The 24840-nt window shown below is 39.4% G+C and overlaps 1 protein-coding gene across 6 annotated transcripts in view; it reads right to left on the bottom strand.

Annotated features, from left to right (window-relative positions):
• The window catches only part of PLEKHG1 (pleckstrin homology and RhoGEF domain containing G1), a 248201-nt gene that overhangs the window by 86634 nt on the left and 136727 nt on the right, over positions 1-24840 (bottom strand). For 3 of the 6 annotated variants that reach the window (XM_077149263.1, XM_077149261.1, XM_077149266.1), the window contains exon 2: positions 11619-12148. In XM_077149263.1, coding sequence (XP_077005378.1) covers positions 11619-12023 — 405 coding nt within the window. In that variant the 5' untranslated portion in view covers positions 12024-12148. The other 3 variants (XM_077149264.1, XM_077149265.1, XM_077149262.1) reach the window with 3 other exon arrangements.

The following is a 24840-nucleotide window of genomic DNA, read 5'->3' as shown; positions in this document are numbered from 1 at the left end:
AAATTCATGTATTTCTAGAGAATTTCATTATTGAGTACTTATTGAGTACTTATTTAGTCCCCAGTTTGTACCCTCAAGGTTTGTGTTCATTTCTGGTTATTTCTCGCTGAAATGTGGGAGACAGCATGAGGCTAGAGCTTACTCAAGCTAAGCATTCACAGGTATTAGTTCTGCTTTTCTCCCTAGGAGGTAGGAGGCCCTCCCCTACTCTAGAGATGAAGAAACCCCAGATCACAGAAGTAAAGGAATTGTTGATGAACAAAGGCAGCCAGTGGCAGAGCTAGGACTTGCATTGGGTGGGAGAGATCTCTTTTTTTTTTTTTTTTTTTTTTTTTTTTTTTTTTTTTTTTTTTTTTTTTTTTTTAAAGGAAAGACAGAGAGAAGGAAGGAAGGATAGAAGGAAGGAAGGAAGGAAGAAAGGGAAACATCTTTTAAACATTTTCTTGTTTTATTGTATTTTGTTTCTCCGTTTTTTGTTACATGGGCTGGGGCCGGGAATCGAACCGAGGTCCTCCGGCATAGCAGGCAAGCACTTTGCCCGCTGAGCCACCGCGGCCCGCCCAGGTGGGAGAGATCTCTTGATTCTCCAATCTCCATTTCCTCAAGTACAAAAATGGCGAGGGAGGACCAGAAAATTTATTCTGCAAGTATGTCTTAAGAGCTGAGTGGCAGGAATTGGGCTGAAGGCCAGTTAAATAAAATAAATTTAATGCCGACTAGATCAGGGCCCCAACTTATGACACTCTTTGCCCTTTCAGAATCTACCGGTAGTCAGACATCACTGAGATATTTCCCATTCTAAAATGTGCCCTGATTCTACTACCAACAAGAACGCCATGCACATTTTTGTAAGGAGGGATGCCATTATCCATCCATGGCGAAGCAATTTCAGTGGGGAAAGGAGCGAGCTAAAACCTATATGACCAACAAACAATTAACTCCCAAGTTACCTAGGTTGACAGCCTTGCACCAGCCCAGGAAGATGCAGAGCTAGCTTGCCTCTTCCCTCTCTAAATGCTAGAGCACAATTTTGACTGGACATACACACTTGCTTGAACACACCGCCCACGTGATTAGTTTCACAAGGTGCAAGGAACATATCTTTGGAAGAGAGGTCTGGCCAAGGGAAACTTCTTCCAGTGGCACGCTGGCTTGTTTAGAACATAATTTTCTGAATTCTATAATTTTCTACCCACTCACTGTAATTTTATATTCAGCATGGCACACACCCAAAAAGCAGCAGGATTCTAACCCAACTGAACAGGATCTGTTTTAGCAAATCTTCAACACAATTTTGCCTACAGGCAGTCTTTGAAATATATTAGCTGGTCTTTAACATACCAGTAACAATTGCTATGCAATCACCTGAGTTAACTAGTTTTCAAAAAAAAAAACAAAAAAAATCCCCACCACGAAATCTCAAAATGTTGCTTTAAAAGCCAAACTTAACAGAATGAAGGACTTTTCTTTTTCATTTTTATGCAAGTGCTTGCTCACAAAATGAAATAAATGTACTCAGTTATGCCCAGGAAAGTACAGCTCCTACTTATTTTCTACTTTTTCTTCCTGATTACCTAAGACTGTCCTTTCTTTAATTCACTGTCTAACTCTTAATCTGCAAGTGGAGGTGGAAAATGTTATTCTAATTTTAACATAAGAAACACACTAACATTTACCCCTTAAATCTCTTTGGTGTACTAAGAATTTCATAGACAGCAAACGTTAAAGTTCGTGCAAGAATATTTTACAAAATTACACAAATCCTCTCAGTAAAGGAAAATTTTTCTACAACAATTTATATGTGCAAGTAATTACACTTATTTATCCAAGATTAGGGTAAAAAAAATCCATTCGCTAGTTTTCAGAAATAAGAATACTCTCCCAAGCCACTATGGGAGCTTTAAATTCTCTTAAACCATTTTTTCTTATAAAGTAGAAATAAAAAGTTCAATAAAGACATTCATTTTTCATAGTTTCAAATTAATCTTATTTAACATGAACGGAAGACCATGTGTTTTGACAATCTTCTAGTCAGAGCAAATGGGGGTGGGGTAGGGTTTGTCTGTGTGATCTTTTGTAAACAAGTCATAATATTCCAAAGAATAAGGACGGTCAGTCCTGCTATAATGTTTGTCTTGAAGCATGACTTTGTTTCTGCCCGACTGACATATTAGGGACCAATATGAGCTTAATGCAGATTTCTGGATTTTGGGTTTGTTCCCGTGGAATTTCATCCACCAGCAACACCAGGTGAACTCACAAAACTGTCCTCAGCACAAGAGAGCAGCACTAAATGCACACACAGCCCTCCCAGCCTCCAGGTCCCTCAGCTCACCACATGCAATCAGAGGCCACACCCGTCCCCACCTGGCTTTGAATTCAGGCAACCTATGAACTGCAACCCTGCAACCTCCCCTTTCTTTATTCTTCCCCTGTGTTTCCTCTTAACCTGTTTTATATTTATACAGATTTTTTTAATTCTTGCTTTTTCTCTCTTTTTGTCTACTTCCTCTCACACACAGGTGGTGAGCGCGGGAACCAGGTGGGTAGTGGGGAGGGCAGGTGTACCCTTTCGCAAGCACCATTGGGTCTTTTCTCAAGGAAAAGTGTCATATTTATTGTAGCAAGTGTGTATTTCTTAATCATTAAACATGTATAAAACTGTGCTACTGTTTTTATTAGGTTCCTATCTTTTCTTTTAAAAATGTTTTGCTAGTTTAACCATTTTTATGTGTACAATTTAGTACCATTCATTACATTCAAAATGTTGTGCAACCATCACCACCGTCTATCACTAAAGCTTTTCATCATCCAAATCAGAAACTCTATACCCATCAAGCAATAACTCCTCCTCCCACCCTGCCCCCCAACCCCTGTTGACATGGAACCTACTTCCTATGGATTTGTTTTCGCTAGATATTTCATATAAGTGGAACCATACAATACTTTCCTTCATGTTCCTTATTTCACTTAGCACAATGTTTTCCAAATTCATCCATGTTATAGCGTGTATCAGAACATCACTCCTTTTTAGGGTTGACTAATATACACCACACTTTGCTTGTCTATCCATTTGTTGATGGACACTTAAGTTGCTTCTCTCTTCAGGCTATTGTAAATAATGTTGCTACGAATATCGGTGTACAAATATCTGCCTGAGTCCCTGTTTTCAGTTTCTTTGGGTAGACACTGAAGAGCAGAATTGCTGGATGATATAGTAATTCTATGTTTAACTTTTTGAAGAACATCCAAACTGCATTCAACAGTAGCTGCACCATTTTACACTACTGCTAACAATGCATGAGAGTTCCAATTTCTCCATATTCTCTCCAACACTTATTTCTTGCTTTCTTAAAAAACAGTCATTCTTGTGGGTATGCTTTTGATTTGAATTTCCCTTTTTATTTGGCATGGGCAGACTCTGGGAATCAAACCTCGGTCTCTGGCATGGCAGGCAAGAATTCTACCACTGAGCCACCATTGCACCCCCTCCCGTTTTTTTTTTTTTTTTTTTTTTTGCATGGGCAGCACTGGGGAGTCAAACCTGGGTCTTGGGCATGGCAGGCGAGAATCCCATTTGGTGTTGATGGTAATGATGTTGAGTATCTTTTCATGTGCTAAGAGGGCCATTTGTAAACCTTCTTTGGAAAAATGTTCTTTTTTTGCTTGTGTTATTCATCATTTTCTTGTTGTATTATAGGAGTTCATTTATATTCTAAATAGTAAGCCCTTATCAGTGATATGATTTGCAACCATTTTCTCCCATCTGTAGGCTTTTTTGCTTTGCTGATAATGCCATTTGAGGCGCAGAAGATTTTAATTTTGACAAAGTCAAATTTATCTTTTCTTCCTTTTGCTGCTTATGGTTTGGCTGTCATAATATCTGAGAACTCACTGCCAAACCCAAGGTCATGAAGATTTCTCCATATATTTTATTTTAAGAGTTTTACAATTTCAGCTCTAATGTTTAGGTTGTTGATGCATTGTTAGTTTTTGTACATAGTGTGAGGTGGAGATCTAACTTCATTCTTTTGCATGTGGATATCCAGCTTTCCCAGCACCAGTGGTTGAAGAAACTATTCTTTTCCCACTGCATGGACTTAGCATCCACGTCAAAAATCAACTGGCCAGAGATCTGTGGGTTCATTTCTATACTTTCAATTCTACTACATTAGTCTATATGTTTATCTTTATGCCACACAGTTTTGATTGAAGTGAACTCTGAAATTGGGAGTGTAAGTCCTCCAACTTTGTCCACTATTTTCAAGTTTGTTTGGCAATCTGGGACCCCTTACAATTCCATATGAATTTGAAGATACCTGTTTTTTGTGTATGTCAACAGCCCTCATTTTCCCTGATTTTCCACCCTCATGATTCAGCACAGTACATGGATTTTAGGGATGCATATGCCACATTATGGCAGGACACATTGTAGGCACTTTGAAACACTCAGCTCTTCACTTAGTCATCTGTACTCTCTCTTTTTTGGGTCTTAAACATTTGATGTGGAGTAAAAAGAATCTTTATCTATAATTCATTCTCAATCACATATTCTTGCAATACAGTAAGGAGGTCTCCCAAAACCCTGACTTGAGCTTCCGATACCCCAGACATCTATAGACGGATCACAACTCATTCATTCCAGTCTCAAATTTCCAAGAAGGAAGCAAAAAACCAGGATGTTGGGAACTCAAGAGCAATTTTCCATTTTCTGAGATTTAGTATTTCTCAGAGATACACTGAAGAATTTCACTGAATCCAATTGGGGATCATTACGCTATTGCCAAAGTTTACTGTAATCTGAAAACTGTACTTCAGGCAAAGGTTAGCAATGTCAGCAGACTATTTGTTGACAGCAAATGCATTTTTAAAAGTTCACTCCTGAAAAGCTGCAAGTTGACTTTCACTTTATATACCAATGCATCTGTAGTGATGTCAGTTGATTTGGTGAGCACAGAGCTTAAGAATGTGCTAAAAACAATTTTAACAATTTGTTTTTGTATTGTCTCCCTTTTCATCATATGCCCAGAATGCTCATTTTACTTTCTCAGAATGGTTACAGAAATGAGTTTAAAAGAAGGCCAGGGCAACACTTTTTAAGTATTTTTCACGTCATTTCTCAGAGAATAAGTGCTGTTCATATTGGAAGCGTGTGCCTTGTCTTTCTCAGAGTCTGTGCTTTGTCACTTTAGGCTTTGCTAATTTTAATCTGTATCTTTTCACTATAATAAACTATACTTGTGAGTATATAAAAAAAAAGAAGGGCAGGGCAGTATAAAGAAGGGCACTTAATTGTCTTATAAGCTTTATCAATATGGCAATAAACTTGCAGCTTCCCAGCATCATCCTATTAAGTGTCTGCTGGCTTTTAGTTCATTACCCCCTCTAATTCCCTTCCACGCACAATGTTTCCAGAATGATAGACAGACAAGCACAGTCCCTGCCTTTGAACTAAACGAGTTCAGCAGGCTTCCTTTTAGTCCAAAATATACCTCCGATGTTAAGTGATTCCAAATGGCCTTATTGCTAGGTCTTAAGATAGGAATCAGGAGAACAAGAAGAGTGGGGGAGGGGGCGGGCCGCGGTGGCTCAGCGGGCAAAGTGCTTGCCTGCTATGCCGGAGGACCTCGGTTCGATTCCCGGCCCCAGCCCATGTAACAAAAACGGAGAAACAGAATACAATAAAACAAGAAAATGTTTAAAAATGTTTCCCTTTCTTCCTTCCTTCCTTCTCTCTGTCTTTCCTTTAAAAAAAAAAAAAAAAAAAAGAAGAGTGGGGGAGGAAATTAGAGATGACAGGGGAAAGGGTAGAGGAAAAAGGGTGAAGGAGACACATAAAAGGGAACAGCAGAGCAGCAAGAAGATACATTGGTCTGAATTTGCACAAAGCTCTAAATGAACAAGTCATTGAAAACACTGTAGGATCACTTAGCAGAGAGAGTAGCCAATAACCTCAGTGGGTAAGCATCACCAAAATCTTTATTGCTTTCTTCTTTTAAAATTCTTGTTTGTGGTAGTGGGGAATATAATGATATGTGTTTTACAATGAGCACATCTCAATTATATACCGTGCATGATGGAGGCTGATAATTGTTCACAAAAAGGTCTCCCACCTTCTTTGGGCATAAAGCTAGACTACATCTCTCAGCCATGCTTATAATTTAGAGTGGCCACTTGATCAGATTCTCGCCGGGGGAATGAGAGAAGAGTGTGAGCCACTTCCATGCCTGGCTCAGAAACCTCCATGCCCACCTCCATACGCTTCCCTTTCTGGCTGACTGAGAAGGTCAAGTTCGCGGCGAGCTTGGAGGTCACGTGCTGAATGATGGCAGAACCTCCGTCTTCATCAGAACCCAAGGCTGGGTCCCTGAACGACGGCATGGACAAGAGCCGCTCCCACTAACCTCAACACTCACCCAGGACTGTTACAGGGGAAAGAAATACACTTCCATTGTGTTAAGCCACTGAAGTCGATTCATTATCGTGGCTTTGTTTTACTTTAACTAATACATGATATGTCCCAAATCTTTAGAGCAGTGGTTTGCAACTGGGAGTGATTTTGTCCTCCTGGAGATATTTCACAGTGTCTGGAGGTATTTTTGGTTATCACAAGTGGGGTGGTGGAGGTTCTACTGGTATCTGGCGGGTAGAGGCCACGGTTTGCTGCTGAGCATCCTACAGTGCACACAGGTATCTCCTAAAACCATGAATTATCCTTTCCAAAATATCGGTGGTATCCCTTCGGCACAACCCTGCTCTAGAGTGTGAAGGAGAGGACTGGAACACTTGAACCTTCTGCTAGACTCTAAAGAGGAGATTTGGGAGAATGGTGTAGAATAATGATAAAAAGGGTGGGCCTTGGAGTCATATGTGGGTGCCAGTTCCAAGTGATATGGATGAGCTGCTTTACCCTCACTGCATTCAGTATTATCAAGTGGGTCCTATTATTATTGCTCCTATAATTAATTTGGGGGGGTCCTTGCATTGAAGTTGGTCAATGGTCACAAAGCTTAAGGTTGATGACCTTCACTACCTATACACATTCCCCAGGAGACTCTTACTAATATAGGGAGCTTAAATGTTTTCTCCATGTTGTGACTCAAACCCTTTGGCCATAAGGGTTTGCAGTGAGTAGCCTGGTCTGGCTTTGGTCATGCTCGGTTGGTGAGCAGCTAACAGCTCCTTTTACACAGCAATTCAGCACATCTCAACCTGTTTGCTCTTAACAATTCCTGCTCACCTCAAACTATTTTCATTGTTCACTGGCAATCAATCAGAAAGTATCTACACAGCATTCAAAGTGGGCAAACCAGTTAGGAATGGAAAGAGGTAAAAGCCTGCCCCTCAACATTAGGTGCAATGAAAAAGAGATGAATGCTCAAAATCACTCAGCGTTGCTGCCTGCTATGTTATTGTTGAGGCAGGGAGAGATGAGGGTCAGGTAGGGAAGAGGGGATAAAAATTAAAAGCAATAATAATAAGATATGAAGACAACTAACAACATTTTGGGAATTATGTAAATGATTAGATGAGCTATTCTATAGAGCAGAATACTATCAAATAGGTTTGCCTGTAAATTATCATAGAACTAAGTGGTTTCAAGAAAGAGTTCATTCACTCATTATGGTAAAAACTCTTGGAGGAAAAAAAAATAGAGACACTCAAAGAAAAGTGCTCTAATGTCATACATACAAAAAAAGTATGTCAAATTATGCCAAGCGCTATAGTCTAAGTTCTTTAGTAAATCCACCCACATAAGAAGCCTTCATTAAAAACAATTCCTGCCAAGTCCTAAACTCTCACATTGAACACATTTTCTCCCTTGGTCTTCAAAAAAGTTTGGCCTAAATGAACCTTGTAAAATGTGTCAGTTTAATAAATTGTCTTCAAAAAAGTTTGGCCTAAATGAACCTTGTAAAATGTGTCAGTTTAATAAATTGTCTTTAAAGTGAAGGGAAAGTATAGAGTGAGGCCATCTGCAAATAAAGGTGATAAAATCTACAACTCACCTCTTTATGACAGCTTTCTCCTCTTGTCAAGTGCCCTACTCAGTTATGGCAAGTCCAGAGAGTGCCCATACTCAATTAATCTTTTATGGCTAAGTGAAAAGAGTCGTAGAGGCACGGCTGCCCTTTCCACACCAAATAGCTTTGTTTCTCCAAAGGATCAAACCACAAGTCAAGCTTCATCAGAAACCGCTTCTAAACTTGAACATGCCATCCTGGAGGGAGCAGTACCTCAGGACAAAAGCCAGCTCAGATTCCATTTGATCCAAATCATAGACTTCTCACAAGAGCAGGACTAAATCCCTCGACAGAGCATGCTGTGGGACCACTGCACAGACTCACTAAGCCTGGCCACAAACTTGGGAAAATTGGAAAAAAGGTGTGTGCTGCTGGGCTGAGCAGTGTCTCTCCAAAACTTAATGCCCCACCCAGAACCTGTGAAGGGGACCTTATTTGGAAATAGGGTCTCTGCAGGTGTGATCAAGTTCAGATGAGGTCACACTGGAGCAGGGTGGGCCCTTAATCCAGGATGACTTTGCCATTATAGGAAGAGGGAAATTAGGGCACAGAAGGAACATGGCCACGTGGACAGGGAGGCAGAGATTGGAGCATGCTGCCCCATGCCAAGGAACTGCCAAGGATTGCTGGGAGCCACCTGAAGCCAGAAGGGGCAAGGAAGGTTCTCCAGGACAGGGTTCAGAGAACGCATGGCCTACTCACACCTGGATTGAGGACTTCTGGCTTTCAGAGCTGTGAGACAGTAAATTTCAGGTGTTTCAAGTCACTCTGTGGTAATTTGTTAACACAGACACAGAAAACAAGACAGATCATTCCCCAAGTGTAAGACTGTCCTCCTCCCGAGGAACTGATTCCTCCAACACTAAGAGCAGCTGCTTCTGGAAGCTGTGACAATGGGGCACAAGAGTGTAGATAAAACAGTTTCCTCATCCTTGTTTTGCAGCAGCTTTTGAATACTGCTGAATGCCTATTAAATAGATGTCTAAGACTCTGGCCCTTTAAAATTTTAAACATTAAAGCTATGATATTTACTTAACTTTTTAACAAACTCTACGGACAAAGGTGCTTGAAGAGGATTTTAGTTATCTGGCATAGGATAGAAAAAAAATCATGTTGTACTTAATATTTTACTCACTTTTTCCACTAAAGACACACATCTTCAACACCAATTAGACATTAGAAATGGTCTAATTTAGCATGTCTTATAGTTCAAAGATGCCATTTGGTAGTAGCGGTTGCAACTTCTAATTACATGGCACCCTGTCACGTTATGAACTATTTAAAAACTCTCCTAAAAGGTTAAAACAGGCCATGAACTATATCTGGGGCCAAATCTCAGGAGGCTCTCAAAGGCTCTTTTATAGATCATTTAGAAAGATTAAAGGAACCCGCTCTACCCATGAGAGCCCTTGCTCAATCAATCAAAGGTCCCATTAAACATGAAAGAGATCCTTATATTCTACTCTCCAAGTATGGATATTTCAATCTCTCCACAAATTATAACATTGGCCATTTTACTTTTAACTTTTAAAAACTGCCTTTCTATCTTGTTTTATTTTATCTGTGAATGCCCTTCCAGCCATATATAGAAATGGAAATACCAGCCCTGCCCCCCTATTCCTGGAGTACCAGTGCAGTCAAGGCCTCACCTCCCTTGCTCCAAAATGTCAAATGTTCCAAAGCAAGTGACTAGGATGTCGGACAGAGGAGTAGAGGGTGGGGGTTGGGGGCCCAGAGAGAAGGGTCCGGAGAGGAATGCAAGGAATGGGAAGCCATGGAGACAGAAAAAATATTTTGTTGTTATATTTTCAGAAAGCATTAGGGGTTCATTTACAACTGAGGAAGTGGCATAGGAAAGAATCATTCCCCACCCCTCACCCTATATATTTGGGATTATGTTAATTAAACATCTCTACATCTGGGAAAGACATATGACTTTCTCTGCAAGTGTAACCAACATCTGAGAATCCCATTGACTAAAATGTTTACTATCTGACCCTTTACAGAAAAAGTTCACCAATCCCTAGTGTAAATCACAGTTAATTCATGGAAAAAGTAAAAAAGCAAGAACATGCGAATAGCTTGGGATAGAACTTACATGGAAACTTTCTTAGAAAAAAATATCCTGTCTTTATCTGATTATCTTGCCTTGTCTCTTCACGTCTAAAGTTTATCAAAAGCTTCAGAGAAAAAGTGGGATTCTAGTTCTGTGACTAAAGGCTTCTCTCTCTCTCAGCATGGTAAGTTTTCATTAGGCAGAAAGGAGCCAAGAAAGAAAGAAACGATGCCTGAACTAAATAAAGCTTTGATACCCATAAGTTTCCTGAGAGGTTGTAAAATACTTGGCAGTTTCACAGGTATTCCTACTCAAGTACAAATGACATCATTGTTGAAATTAAAAAAAAAAAATTGGCCTGGCTTATTCTACATTTGGTACCACATATTGTTTTGGTTGAACATCAATTGACTTTTCTATTTTTACTGGGGGGTTATGTCATAACTATTTTTAGTATACAGGATCTGGTTCTATCATTTGAAACGCAAGTAACTGTCAGGCTTTAGAACTGTTTTTTCCCTAAAGCGACAAAAATGTATGTCTTCAGCGGAGAATGTGCTCATCAGCAAATCCTCTATTCCACTCAGACATATTTTTGATTAAAAGTCAAAAGGCAGGCAGCACTAAAACATGAAAGAACTTGGTAGATTACTGGGCAGTAGAACTAGTACAGATTTGTAATAGATAAATTTGCTTTTGAAACGTTAACATTTTAATTATAAATTGAGAATGAGGTAACATCTGGGTTTCTCTGAATAATTCTTACTTTATCCTGAAAACTGACTTAAAAAACATAAAAGTCAAATAATTATTGAATTTCCGGTGTATGTGATCTGGCCCATAAACTGAGCTCAATTGACAAAGACTAAATTAAATGATCTACCCAAAACTGTTTTCTGTAAAAGTGAAGGAGAAGTAAATGTCCAAGACAAGACAAAGCCCACGTTTGTTCCCTACCCTTCACCCCTCTCCTTCAAAACACCAACCGATCCCGGACACAGCTGAGACTGCGGGGCTGCGAGGTGTGCTCCACTCCCCAATTTGTCTGCACACTGGAATCACCGGAGCAGCTTTTAAAATTCCAAAGCCCAAGCCACGCCCCAGACCAATTAAATCACTGCCTCCAGGGGTGGGATATGGTGTCAGTCTTTTTCAAAGCTCCCCAGGTGATCCCAGTGTGCAGGCCACACTGTAGACAGGAGACTGAGGATGGGATACACCTGATACCTGTAAATCAGGTGGCCCCAAGTCCTGCTCCACCCTCTCAGACCCTTTGTGAAACATTTATTAATTCAGAATATGGTGATGAGCATCGGGTCATCCTCTTTGCTTCTGCCATGTGATCAACTCCTGACTGCAGATATTAAGAGGATACTAACACAGCAAGGGCGGCACTGGGATTTCTCATAAATTATGATCTAGTTAACATTTACACCCTTTCTGCATTGCCTGGTTTACAGGTATCAGGTGGCTTTGGCTTTTATTTTGCACACACATTCATCCTGGGTGACAAACTTGAAAGACGTGGGCAGCCTTACCTCCACGATGCTTTTCAAATCTTGCACGTATGTCCTTTCCGTCTCCAGAATTTCCTGGACAACTCTGTCCACATAGAGGAGCTTGGGGCTGGTGGCGGCCACCACGGCAGCCTTGGCCGTGGTTGGGGACACCCTCCGCGGCGTCCCCAGGGGCCTCTCTCTGTCCTCTTCCACATCTTGTGGCCCGGCCTGGCTGACCCTCTGCAGCTCGCTGCCAGGAAACAGCCTGGCAGGAAGCAGCTCCAGCTTTACGGCCCCGGCGTCCTTGTCCTGGTTAAACAGGCCCAAGTGGCTATTTGAGGCTAAGGTCATCCTGCTGCCAAAGGAGCCGTGGCTGTCCCGGGAAGAGGCCGAGGATGACGTGGAGCCGAAGCTGACCGGCCGGTCGCTGTCCGACAGCTCCATAGCCGTGGGTCCCTGTGTGGGGGGAGGCCCCGCTGCTCCAGGCAGGGCTTTTGCTGGCTGGAGATCTTGGACTTTTGTCACAGCTGATGGAACTTCAACATGCAACTGGGGCTCATCTACATACACTAAAAAAAGAAAGAAAGAAAGAAAAGGATCTGATGAGATATTTTGAAATTGCATCAGATGCAAGTTTCCTGGGAAAGGGTACAGCCTAGCAAATGGTAAGGTCAAAAACAAAAAAGTACCAAGTTAGGAAGTAACATGAAGGGACCTGTGGCAAATAAAGTAGCACAATGACAGTTTCTAAGGCATTACTTGGGGTTTGGGAGCTTGTTAGAAATGTGAAATCTGGGTCCCAGACCTCTAGGACTAGAATCTGCATTTTGACAAGATGGCAGCTTCATCTGCATGCTCATTCCAGTCTGAGAAGCACTACATCCATTTTCTCCCTATCATCACCCAGAACGGCCAATACGGGTGGACCCATCCCAATTTACCAGGTTAAAGGTTCAGAGGTCAGGACCCAGGACTCTATATTCTGAACATGCAGCACAAGTGATTCCTATAGGTTTTAAAGGGCTCCCTACAGATGCAGAGAAATAGGAATCCTTGTATTCTGCTGGTGGGAGGTGCAGCCCCTGTGGGAAATAGTTTGGGGATTTCTAAAAAAGTTAAACATAGAATTACCATATGATCAGGCAATCCCATCCCTGGATATATACCCCAAAGAACTGAAAGCAGGGACTCAAAACAGATAACCTGTACACTGATGTTCACAGCAGCATTATTCATAATAGTCAAAAGGTGGAAGCAACCCAAATGTCCATTGATAAATGAATGGACAAACAAAATGTAGGATAACCACACAGTGGTATATTCTTCAGCCACAAAAAGGAAGGAGGTTCTGATACGTGCTACAACATGGATAAACCTTGAAGCTATTATGCTAAATGAAATATGCCAGACATAAAAAGGCATATATTGTATGATTCCATTTATGTGAACTATCTAAAATGAGTAACTTTGTAGAAACAGAAAGTAGATTAGGGCTTAAGAGAAGGGAGAATGGGGAGCTATTGCTTAATGGGTACAGAGTTTCTATTCTGAGTGATGAAAAAGTCTGGTAATGGATGGTGGTGACGGTAGCGTAACATTGCAAAAATGGATTAATGCCACTGAATGTACATTAATATTCATATTTTGAATATTAATATTCAAAAATAGCTGAAATGGGAAAAAAAGACTGATTATTGTGTTCATGGAATTTTAAGAAACACTGTTCTAGATTTTAAAGTTTTCCAATATAATTCCACAAAATTTTAAGCAACTATTTGGATTCAACTCTACCGAAATGACACTGGCAATTTATTTTGATACTTGTATATGGCACTAAAGAAAGTATCACATAGATAATTTCTTACTAATACCAGACAAGAAAAACAGACCAAAATTTTAAGACCTACACTCCTCCTAAAACTATCCCCTCACTAAATATTTCTCTAAATCTCTTCTTGAAAGCTAGTATTCCATTTCAGCATATATGGAATTACACTATTAGAGATTATATTTTACTGTAGTTAACATTCCACAATATTGGAAAATATGATACAACAAAATAATTAGTAAATACAGGTCTGAATTATGAGGAAGAAAATATATCTTTAAATAATAGAGCTATTAGGGTTGATAAAAGGGCATAAAGAGAAAATATCTGCAAAGTTAAAAGATCACTTATTACCCATAACACTTAAATAGGTGATTGGACCCAAAAAGGCCCTCAATGAAATTTAAACTTTCAGAAATGATTTTGGTGACATACCCAACATTCTAATATTTATTCATTTATAAGGAAGTATGAGCATTCTTTACGCTGATAATCAGATCCCACGCTTATAGAAACAAAATGGTTTACCACAAAGAGTGTGATTAATGAAGAAACTTGCTTCATTTTAGCAGGGTAAAAAAACTGGTTAACTTACTACCAAAATCTATGTTATGGGTTTTGTTAGAAAAAAATAGGAGAGTAAAACTTGGAAAGTTTTATAACATGACAAAAACAGTAACAAGCATATAGATTAACACTAATTTTTCAATAGGAATGTGAATTTGATTTGATTAAATAACAAAGAACATCAGATAGCTGGCACTAATACCTATTTCTAAAATAGAAAATCTGTCATGCTGTATCCTTCAACATACGATTTTTTAAAAAATATTTGCATTCATGGCAAATATTACAGAAAATATGAAACATGAATATAAAATAATGGAACTAACAGAGTCAACAAGAAGGAATGGGGTAAGAAATGTGTAGAAAATGAGTAATTTATCAGCATAACCACTATCACATGGTATAAGTTTGCCACAAATTTTTAAAGCTTTTGCAATAGTCTTTCTGCCTGCTGTGTAACAATTTTATGGCTTTATAAACATGGTTTGGTTACAGCAGTTAAAATGCACTTGTCCTAAAAAGACTGATCCAACTTGACTGTGGCAAAAATCCAAGAAGCCACCATGCCTTCAAGTATACGTGCAAGATACCTGCCCACATTTGGGATCCGCGATAAGATAGTCATGGGCAGTTCAAAGTGGGCCAGGCCCCAGGGTGACGTCTTCCCACTGATTTCCACTAAACCTACAGCTAGGAGGTTGAGCTCACTATAGACAAATAGGTGGTCCCTTGGGGATGAGGATGCTTTAAGGTCCCAAGGGTTTGATGGGGCTCTGATTTATGAACAAAGCTAAGTTGGACATACTGCATAGGAAAGGTCAGTAAATATGGAAAGGTCCAGATCAAACAATTCACCTTCCATGCATCTGGATACCCTAGTCTTCAGGACAAGTTCTGATTTTCTGACCAGACAAGAATCAATCTTCTCCCCAGTCCAGAAAACTATATTGAACGCAGTTAAATAACACTTAGCACTGCATTCATTATTAGGACTAGTGATATATGAACGCAATTCAGGAGACTCATTTCTTGCTTATTATCATTTCCTTTATCTACTTTCTTTCAACTCCAAGTAAGACAGCCAATCCTGGGACCAAGGGATATCTGCAGTGTTTAGCCAAGCCTTCTACTCCCAACGAAATATCTCCTAAAATGGCCAATGACAGAAGTGAAACATTTAAAGTCAGGTTGCATAATGGCATGTGATATAAGACTGCATTTGCTAATGGAAAGCATTTTTTTTTTACATTGATTCATTGCTTAGAAGATAATTATAGTCTTCTCACATAAGGAAATGTACTTCATAAAGAGTGTCTGGTCTTATTCTCAACTCCCTCAAAATAATGTAAGACTTCCACGCTGTCTGGCCCATTCTTTCTAACAGAACTCACCAGTTATCAATTCTGGTCACCCAGAGCCACTGGCCATAAGTGGCCGCTCAGTCCTTGAAATGGGGTTAGTTCGCACTGAGATGTGCTGCAGATGTAAAGTATGCTGTGGATTTCAAAGGTTTAGTATGAAAAAAAGAATACAAAATACCTCAATAATGCTTTATATGGATTACATGGTGATATAATATTGTGGATGTAGTTGGTTAAAAAAATATCTTATTAAAAGTATTTTCACCTATTTGTTTGTTTGTGTTTTATTTTTGGGTGTGTGGTCTGGGAATCGAACCCAGGTCTCCCACATGGAAGGTGAGCATTCTACGATGGAACCACCTGTGCACCCTTTCTTTTTTACTTTTTTTTAACATGGTTACAGGCTACAAGAAAATCACACATTACACATGTGGCTTGTGTTGTACTTCAGTTAGACAGTATTGGTCTAGAGGTCTTTGGGTAATTTATGTTATGCTGTAAGATTTAAATTTACTTCCTTATCAACATTTGTTCAAATAACAGTGAATGCAGAGAGAAAGCCAATTCAGTTAATTTTTTTATTTCATTAATACACAATACTATTGTTATGAATTAGCAAAAAATAAAAAATAAAACAAATTTGTGTAATGAATTACACAAAAATAACTGTTGTGTTCTAATTATTGGGGTAACTGGTTTTCCATGATAAACTGCAATACCCAGATGGGAGAAACTCAAGAGGAAGAAAGCTTCACCTCTGTTGGGAAAGAGAGATTGGCAGGTTGTATTAACATTTGGGTAATTTGTTTCTTCCCTTTTCTTCTCATAATTCCTTTCCCTCTCTTCCCAAATCCCAAACGTGGGATTTATAATATAACAACTTATATAAGTAACTTCTTTCCAGACATTACTAATGGCCCACATCACGTGAACCTTGTGCCCACGGATTGCCAGGGTTCTACCTTGAGGATTGGGTCAATCTGGTCCTTGGTAAGCCTGCTGGTGGTGGCGAAAGCATGGAAATGGGGCTGGGGGGTCTTGGGGACCTTACAATTATGAGTACTGTTAGCCTAAAAACCATCATACTAAAATGCTCCTTTTTGCTGTCCCCTTCAAGGAAAAGAAAAAAAATGGACATACAGCTCCATGTAGATATGCTTTCACACATTGCATTTCATGACAAGTTTTTTTTTCTATTTGCTCTTCAACTTGATGCTATGTTAGCTGTTCTCCTTTGGAACTTTAACTGAAGCAGTGCTGGCTGACCTGTGACCACTGTCTCAGGCTGATTTGGGTTTGATGCAGGGCTTTCCATGGCAGGGCAAGTCCAGGTTTCCTGTGGCCATGCTTACAGGTTCAAGGAGGAACTTCATGGGTTCTGCAGCCTCCTTCTCTCTGGCACAACTCCCAGGGGAACCCTGCTCCATGAGGCAAGGAAGAAACTACTCACAGCCAAGACTGAGCAGAGATCGGGGTTGCCAAGGCATGCTCATTGCTATTCTAGACTGTAGCAATGCTTAGTCCAAGTTCCCTGGCAGGACAATCATGGAAATCAAGAGAATGTGTTGTGCTCGATACCAGTGAATAACTAACTGATGGTGTTCCTGATTACACTGCCTAGGAACTACTCGAGGAGAGGGAGGCAACAGAAAGACTGAAGCATAAGCAGGAAGTTACTCCATCAACCAGCAAAATTCATTGAACACAAAACCAGTCTTTGGCAGGACCCCAAAGTTATAAACAACTGACTTCAAGATTTAAAAAAATAAGTATATATTACAAAATATATATTTATATATCTCAAAGACAATATCAGGTATTTGAGGAGCTCACTCCTCTCCTATACACCTCTGGGATAGCATTTTGCTCAGCAAAATGGATCTTCACTGCTTGGTTTTCTAAAATACCAACTTGATCCTTGTATTAATGGCAGAATCAAGACTATAATTCCACATGTTCTTTAATGCTTAGTGTGGTCAATCCAGGAGACATGAATTTAATACTTATTTGTATCTGTTCGGTAACAAAGTAAAGACTCTTGTGGCCATGTCCATTTCTTAGTTTTGACCAATGTACTATGGCAGCCCAAGATGTTAACATTTAAGGAAGTGGGATGAAGGGCAAATAGGAATGCGTTTTATTATCTACACAACTTATCTGTAAATGTAAACATTTCCCAAAATAAATAGTTAAATCTTGTAACCACTGAAGGGTCAGTAAAGCCAGTCCTTGGTGTTGCCACTTATGGAGAGGACTGTGATTCGTCCACTGCCATCTCCACTCCCCTTCTTTTTGAGTAGTCAGTCTCAGCTAGACACATCCCTCTCTTGCCACTAGATAGCCACTTGGTCAAGACCCCACCAATGGAGATGACAGGTGCCTCTTTGGGGTCCGTGTCTCAAGACACTGGAATTGGCTCTGTACATTCTTTCCTCTGCCCAGTGGAACTCATATGAGGCAGCACACTTGTCTCAACCATGAAAATGACATCAATGCCCTAGAGGATGGCAGAGCAAGAAGATAAAAGGTACTTGCGATTGCTGGGGCTGGACAGGCCCTGAGCCACCACCTGAGAAGTCTGGCTATCCTGAAGTTGATATGCTGGAGATGCCCAACGACCAGCAGCTCTAGCCCCAACTTAAGCACCAGACATACGAAGGGAGATGCCTTCGGGATGACCCACCCAGGCCATGTGTCTACAGCTTCCCAAGAGGTCCCAAGCCAGAACTGCTGAGCACAGCCTCTCGTGAATTTCTGACTCACAGACACTTCAGGGATCATAAAGGATTGCTGTTGTTTTAAGCCACTAAATTTTAGGGTGACTAGTTATGCAGAAAGCGATAATCAGAACAGTGTTTATTCTAACAGTTTAGCCTTACCCTTATACACCACTGCTTTAACACTACATCAAAATTATCTTTAAAAAACAGGCAAAACAATTAAAAATTCATTTTCATTACTTTTTAAAAATAAGTTTATAGATGGGGAAAAATCAAGAATGGGGTAGTTGCTCAAAGTTGAACTGTGAATCTTGGACTGCAGTTTCTGATTTCTAATTCATTATTCCTTCTGGTGTATAGATTTGTAAAATAGTAGGACAGAAAAGGAGATTAGAGATTATGAAACGGAGGACAAAACATAAGTTGTCTAAATTACTAAGTGCCATGTACCTAGAGGACTTACATTGTGTATGCATGCACACACACATGCATGTGAGTATGTCTGTGGCATGCAAGTGTGTGCATGCATGTTTATGTGTGTACTGTAAATGTGTGTGTGCATGTACAAAAGGTATGAACGTGTGGTCCCGCAGTATATAGAGAAAGCTCAGAGGGCCTGCCAGAATTTAAATTATGATCTAACACTCTTCCCTCTCATCACGGGATTTGCATTTTGCCCTGGCTTTGCCTTCCGGTCTTTGGTTCCCTTGTCTGTGAGACAGCTGGGCCAGATGCCTCCAATCCGCAGCCCATGCCTCCATCCCTGATATCAGCTGCAGACTGCTCAGTGCTACAGCTGCGTGACCCACAACCCTCTGCAGCCATAGCACAAGCAGGAACCATATAATAGCAACTTTCTTTACATCCTAATGGCAGATCTCGGATGATGAAATATACCATTAACTTTGCCAAAGACAAAACACTCTACTTTTAATTTAAATTAAAGAATGATCTATGTTTCATCTTCATTTTGAACAGCACCTTCCTTTTAGTGTGAAAACATACATCTCAGGCAAGAAGTAAACAAAAAAAGTTTAATAGAGACAAGCTCAGTCTGTTTTGGACACACTCAGTTCCTAAAACATCTCTGCACAGTTGGGAGCCAAGCATGAGGCTAAACAACATTTTCTTAAAGAAAAAGGAGGAGGAGGAAGAAAAGAAACCCAAGAGACTAACAATAGCACTCTAAGTAAATAAAGCCATCTATAAAGTCTGCTAAATACTTTAAGAAGGAGGAAGAGAAATCAAAGTGTCTGACAAGAGACCTGAGTAAATGAATCCTTCTTGAGGTACAATATGAAATGATGAAATGTCATCTTCTCAGAAAACGGTCATAATATACAGTTGAACAAAATGGGTGGTTTATTAAACATATGGACTGCATGACTGCAATTTTTATTTTAAAATGCTACTTGCTTATCCATATCAGAGTAAAGGATATACAATAAAATGTTGACATTGGCTTTACTAAGCATGAGAATGGATGCCTTTTTCTTTTGATGTTTTCCTGTATTTTGCAAGTTTTTCCTCAGTAGGTACTCACTTTCATAAACTGAAAAAGTTATTTAAGGAAACTAAAATCATAACCTCAATTTGTATTAAATATTTTTTAAATTTAAATTAAAATATGTGATTTTTATGTTCAACATATAATTAGTGATTAAAGGACTCTATCATATATATCTTCTTTCAGATATGTTAGTATCACTAAACTCAAACAGTTAATAAAACAAAATAAAATCAGACTCTATTGGACAACAGCATGAAGTCTAGTTTGAATACGATACTCACTTCCTTCTTCCCAATCATTCCTTCTAACAAAAGTATTTCTCACCAAGGAACACTCAAAATGGAAACTGCATTTACTCGGTCAACTCGGCTGAAACTGCTGACCACTGGATTCAGACTCAATTTCACTAGCGCAGTTGCTAAGCACAGAATTTCCAAACATTTATTTTTTCTCCCAGCTTAGCCTCCACAAACCTCATAAAGCACCTTAAAATACTGAGCCTTCCACACACGACAATTTATGATTGTAGCTTTCGCCCCAGAGACACACATGCATCTGCTCTCTAGATATTTCAACACCTAACTTTAAAGAACGGTCAAAACCAACCCAAACAAACCAAACCAGAACAGAAAGGATTGAAGACAGGCTGCAGTTCAGATGAAGGAAAATAATCTGTAAATGAATTCCATTGTCGGATACCTTTTTTCAGCACGTCACATTTATCACAGAATAGTTGCAATATATCCAAGTGAGCCTCTGTCCTTGCACAGGGCTGGGAAGAAAACAAAACAAAACCCTGCATCAGTCCTCACCACTGCGGAATGCTTCCTGCTCTCAAGGAGGGGAAATTCCCAGCCTCAGCTCTTTGGGTGCCTTCAATTTAGCACCTACCTTGCTGCACTCAGGCTGAGCCACATTGCCTGCCTTCAGCTGATGCTGAGAATTACTTCACTGGGTGTTCAGTCAGGTAAAACAAGAAACCTTTACTAGTCTGTGCAGCGCCTTCCGTAGAAATATTGCACGAGTCAGCTTTTATCTTCAAACCCCAGCACACAAAGGCTTTACAAAAACCTGATTTGCAACTTTCTCGCTGCCTTTTTTCCCCTAGTGCTCAGACCACAGACTTCAGCATCACCAAGCGCCTTAAATGAAACATGACATCATTCAATTGAGAAACAGGACAATAGACACCACTGTGGGTAACTTGGAAACCCACACTTCACTGAGCAACACCCTGCCACGTCCATTCTTCTGTGAACATCAAATACAACCCACGCTTGCCTACAGCTGCTTGGGCTTTACCTTGCCTTCTCGGCTCCCTCCCCAAGTCTCATTAAACTCCACAAAATAGGAAAGACCTTTGGAGCTCGATAGTTTCAAGCTCATTTCCTGAATTTTGAGTTTGTTTCTAATTAAATAGAAACATCTTTAACATACATTTTAAAGGGAGGCAGCTTGGGGGTGGGGAAGTGGTGAAGAATACACAGTTGAAGGCAGTTTGGATCATTAGTTTCAGTTAACAAGACATTTAATACACTTAAAAGCAAGCAAAGTTAAACTAGGATACCTTTAAACTTGACTTTTAAAAAAACAGTCGTTTAAAACCACATATCTGATAAAGGTTTAATATCCAGAATATATAAAGAAATCCTTCAACTCAACAATAAAAAGACATACAGCCCAATTACAAAATGGGCAAGACTTGAATGGACATTTCTCCAAAGAAGATATACAAATGGCAAGAAAGCACATGAAAAGACACTCAACATCAGTAGCCATTAGGGAAATGCAAATCAAAATCACAATGAGATACCAATTCACACAAATTAGAATGACTGCTACTAAAAAAAAAATGGAAAATTACAGGTGTTGAAGAGGCTGTGGAGAAATAGCAACACTCATTCATTGCTGGTGGCTATTTAAAATGGTGCTGCTGCTGTGGAAGACAGTTTGCAATTCATCCAAAAGTTAAATATAGAATAACCATACGACCTGGCAGTCCACGTCTAGGTATATACCCCAAAGAATTGAAAGCAGGGACTCAAACAGATATTTGCACACCAGTGTTCACAGCAGCATTATTCACCAGAAAACGGAAGCAATCCAAGTGCTCATCAACAGATCAACGGGTAAACAAAATGTGGTCTATACATACAATGGAATATCAGTCAGCCATAAAAAAGAAATAAGTTCTGAGACATGTGACAACATGGAAGCACTTTGAAGACATCATGTTGAGTGAATTACCCAGACACAAAAGAGCAAATACTATATGAGCTGACTGATATAAAATAATTAGAATAAGCAAACTCATAGAGTCAAAATGTAGAACACAGGTCACCAGAGGTCAGGTCGGTAGCAGGGAATGGGAAGTAAAGGTTTACAATGTACAGGGTTCCTATTTGGAATGACAGAAACGTTTTGGGAATGGATGGTGGTGACAGCAGCACAACCTTGTGAGTATAACAGCACTGAAATACATATCCGAATGTGGTTAAAGGGGAAGTGTGAGGTTGCATATATGGTAACAGAATAAAATTTTTAAGAAATCCATGGCACTGCACTGCCCTATATACTGAGCTCTAAGTAAACCCATGGACTATAGTTAGCAGTAAATTATAAAAACGTGCTTTCATCAATTGTAACAAGTGTACCACATCAATGCAAGATGTTAATAATAGGGTAGTATATGGGAATCCTGTATTTTATATGTGATTGTTCTGTAAACCTACAACTTCTCTAATAAACAAACAAACAAAAAAACCTGAGGTCAGATACCTAAAAGCTAAACTTACAGGAATTTCTTAGGAAAAACTGTTAAGTTCTGTGATTTTATATTCGTAAGTACTGAGTAATACAGACAGAATGATCTAATTCCCACCAACTGTTTTTCATTTTTTTCTGTGTTTTGAGTTCCCTAAGGCCACTGACAGTGTCCTTCTTAAAATGCTATATCTATTTTTATATAAAAGTTGAATAGGTTCATATTTGTAAAAGATATTGAGTTCTTTAGGTGGAAGTCTTCAGAAACAGAAGGTCAAAAATGTTATTGAAAACTGATACTACTGTACCATGGAACTAAAACTCAAAATATGGATTATGCTCATATATAGACACCTAAAAAGGATTAAAATCCTTTAAATAGAATTTCCACTTAAAGCACTCATTTGTGGTTATGGAAAACAACATTAGCTGATCATAGCTTTAAAATAGCTACTTCTATCAAGCCTATTAAGTGATTTTAAACCAACACTATAAAAGGATAATTTATTTTGATGCATGTTCCCTTTCAAATAAGGTGGAACATATACAGGGCAACTTAAGCCATTTTGCTGGAAATTAGTCTGTTCAGAACATAACCTGTTGAAATGATTATTTCCCCCCGCAAAATTCACAAATTTTGGCATCACTGGTTTTAACCTGACCCACTCCTGGAAAGGGTTTGAGAGTAAGGACCCTTCCCGGACTGTGGGGCTGCTTCTTACTCCTTTATTCTGACCTCCACAGCCACCCTGCAGTGGAAGCCTTGCCCCAGGCTTGAGCTGAGCTCGGCTCTGCTAAGCTAAGAGAGCCAGCTGGAACTTTACAAGGCTTCCATCCCGACTGCCATTCACTAAAAGCCTGATGAGTACACTTGGAGTCAGAATCATAAGACCTCATATTTATTATTTTCTAATTGTTTCTCTCTTCCCTGGATTATAAATTCAGGGGGACTTTCCAACACTGGAGATTCTATTTTTATGTGGACACAGCCTCCATTCTGTGTGCTTACAGTGTATCTGGGACACCTGGCTTCTTCCTGACTCATTTTTTTTCTGTGCACATCTTCAGATCACAAATTAGCAACTTTTATCTTCCATTAATATGCTATCATACTTGGATTTTTTTTTTTGTAGTTGGCCAAGAAACATGCTTTTTAAAAAGTAATTTCTTGGGCAGGCCACAGTGGCTCAGCAGGCAAGAATGCTTGCCTGCCATGTCAGAGGACCCGGGTTCTATTCCCGGTGCCTGCCCATGTTTAAAAAAAAAAAAAAAAGTAATTTCTCAATCTTAAAACTTATTACAAAGTCATAGTAATAAAAACAACATGGTAATTGCACAAAAAGCAGACTTATAGACAAATGTAATCTAATTGAGAGTTCACAAGTCAACCCTTACATTTATGGCCAACTGATTTTTGGGTGCCAAAATGCCAAGTCTATTCAATGGGAAAAGAATGGTCTCTTCAACAAATGGTGCTGGAAAAACTGGATGTCCACATGTAAAACAACAAAGGAGGACTCCTATTTCATACTATACAAAAATCAACTCACAATGGATCATAGACCTAAACATAAGAAACAGGACTATAAAACTCTGAGAAGAAAACATTGGGGAGCATCTTCAGGACCTGGTGTTAGGCAATGTTTTCTTAGATTTTACGCCCAAAACACAAGTAACGTAAAAAAAAACAGATAAATGCGACTTCATCAAAATTTAAAACTTTGTGCAACAAAGGAATTTATTGTGAAATTAAAAAGACAACTTACTCAACAAGAGAAAGTATTTGGAGACCACATATCTAATAAGGGTTTAATACCCAGAATATATAAAGCAATCTTTCAACTTAACAAAAAGACATATAGCCCAATTTAAAAAGTAGGCAAAAGACTTGACTAGACAGCTCTCCAAAGAATATATAGAAATGGCCAGAAAGTGCATGAAAAGATGCTCAACATCATTAGCCATTAGAGAATGCAAATCAAAATCTCAATGAGACCATTTCACACAAATCAGAATGATGTGCTATTAAAAAAAAAAGCAGAAAACTACAATTATGGGAGAGGATATGGAGAAATAGGAACATTCATTCACTGTTGTTGGCAATGTAAAAATGGTACAACCTCTATGGAAGCAGTTTGACAGTTCCTCGTGAAGTTAAGTATAGATTATCATATGACCCAGCAATCCTACTTCCGGGTATATACCCCAAAAAGTTGAAAGCAGAGACTTGAACAGATATTTGCACATTGATGTTCATAGCAGTGTTATTCACAATTTCCAAAAGATGGAAGCCACCCAAGTGTCCATCAACCGATGAACAGATAAACAAAATGTGGTGTGTATATGTATATATATACACAGATGTACATACATATTCAGCTGTAAAAAGGAATGGACTCCGGATCCATGCGACCAAGTGGATGAAACTTGAAGACATCATATATTGAGTGAGATAACCCAGACACACACACAAGGACAAATATATGATCACACTGACATAATTAGAATGAGC

Source organism: Tamandua tetradactyla, chromosome 2 (genome assembly GCF_023851605.1).
Source record: "Tamandua tetradactyla isolate mTamTet1 chromosome 2, mTamTet1.pri, whole genome shotgun sequence".
Classification (NCBI taxonomy): domain Eukaryota; kingdom Metazoa; phylum Chordata; class Mammalia; order Pilosa; family Myrmecophagidae; genus Tamandua; species Tamandua tetradactyla.
Note: the sequence above shows the minus strand (reverse complement) of the source record. Positions and strands in the feature narration are given on the sequence as shown.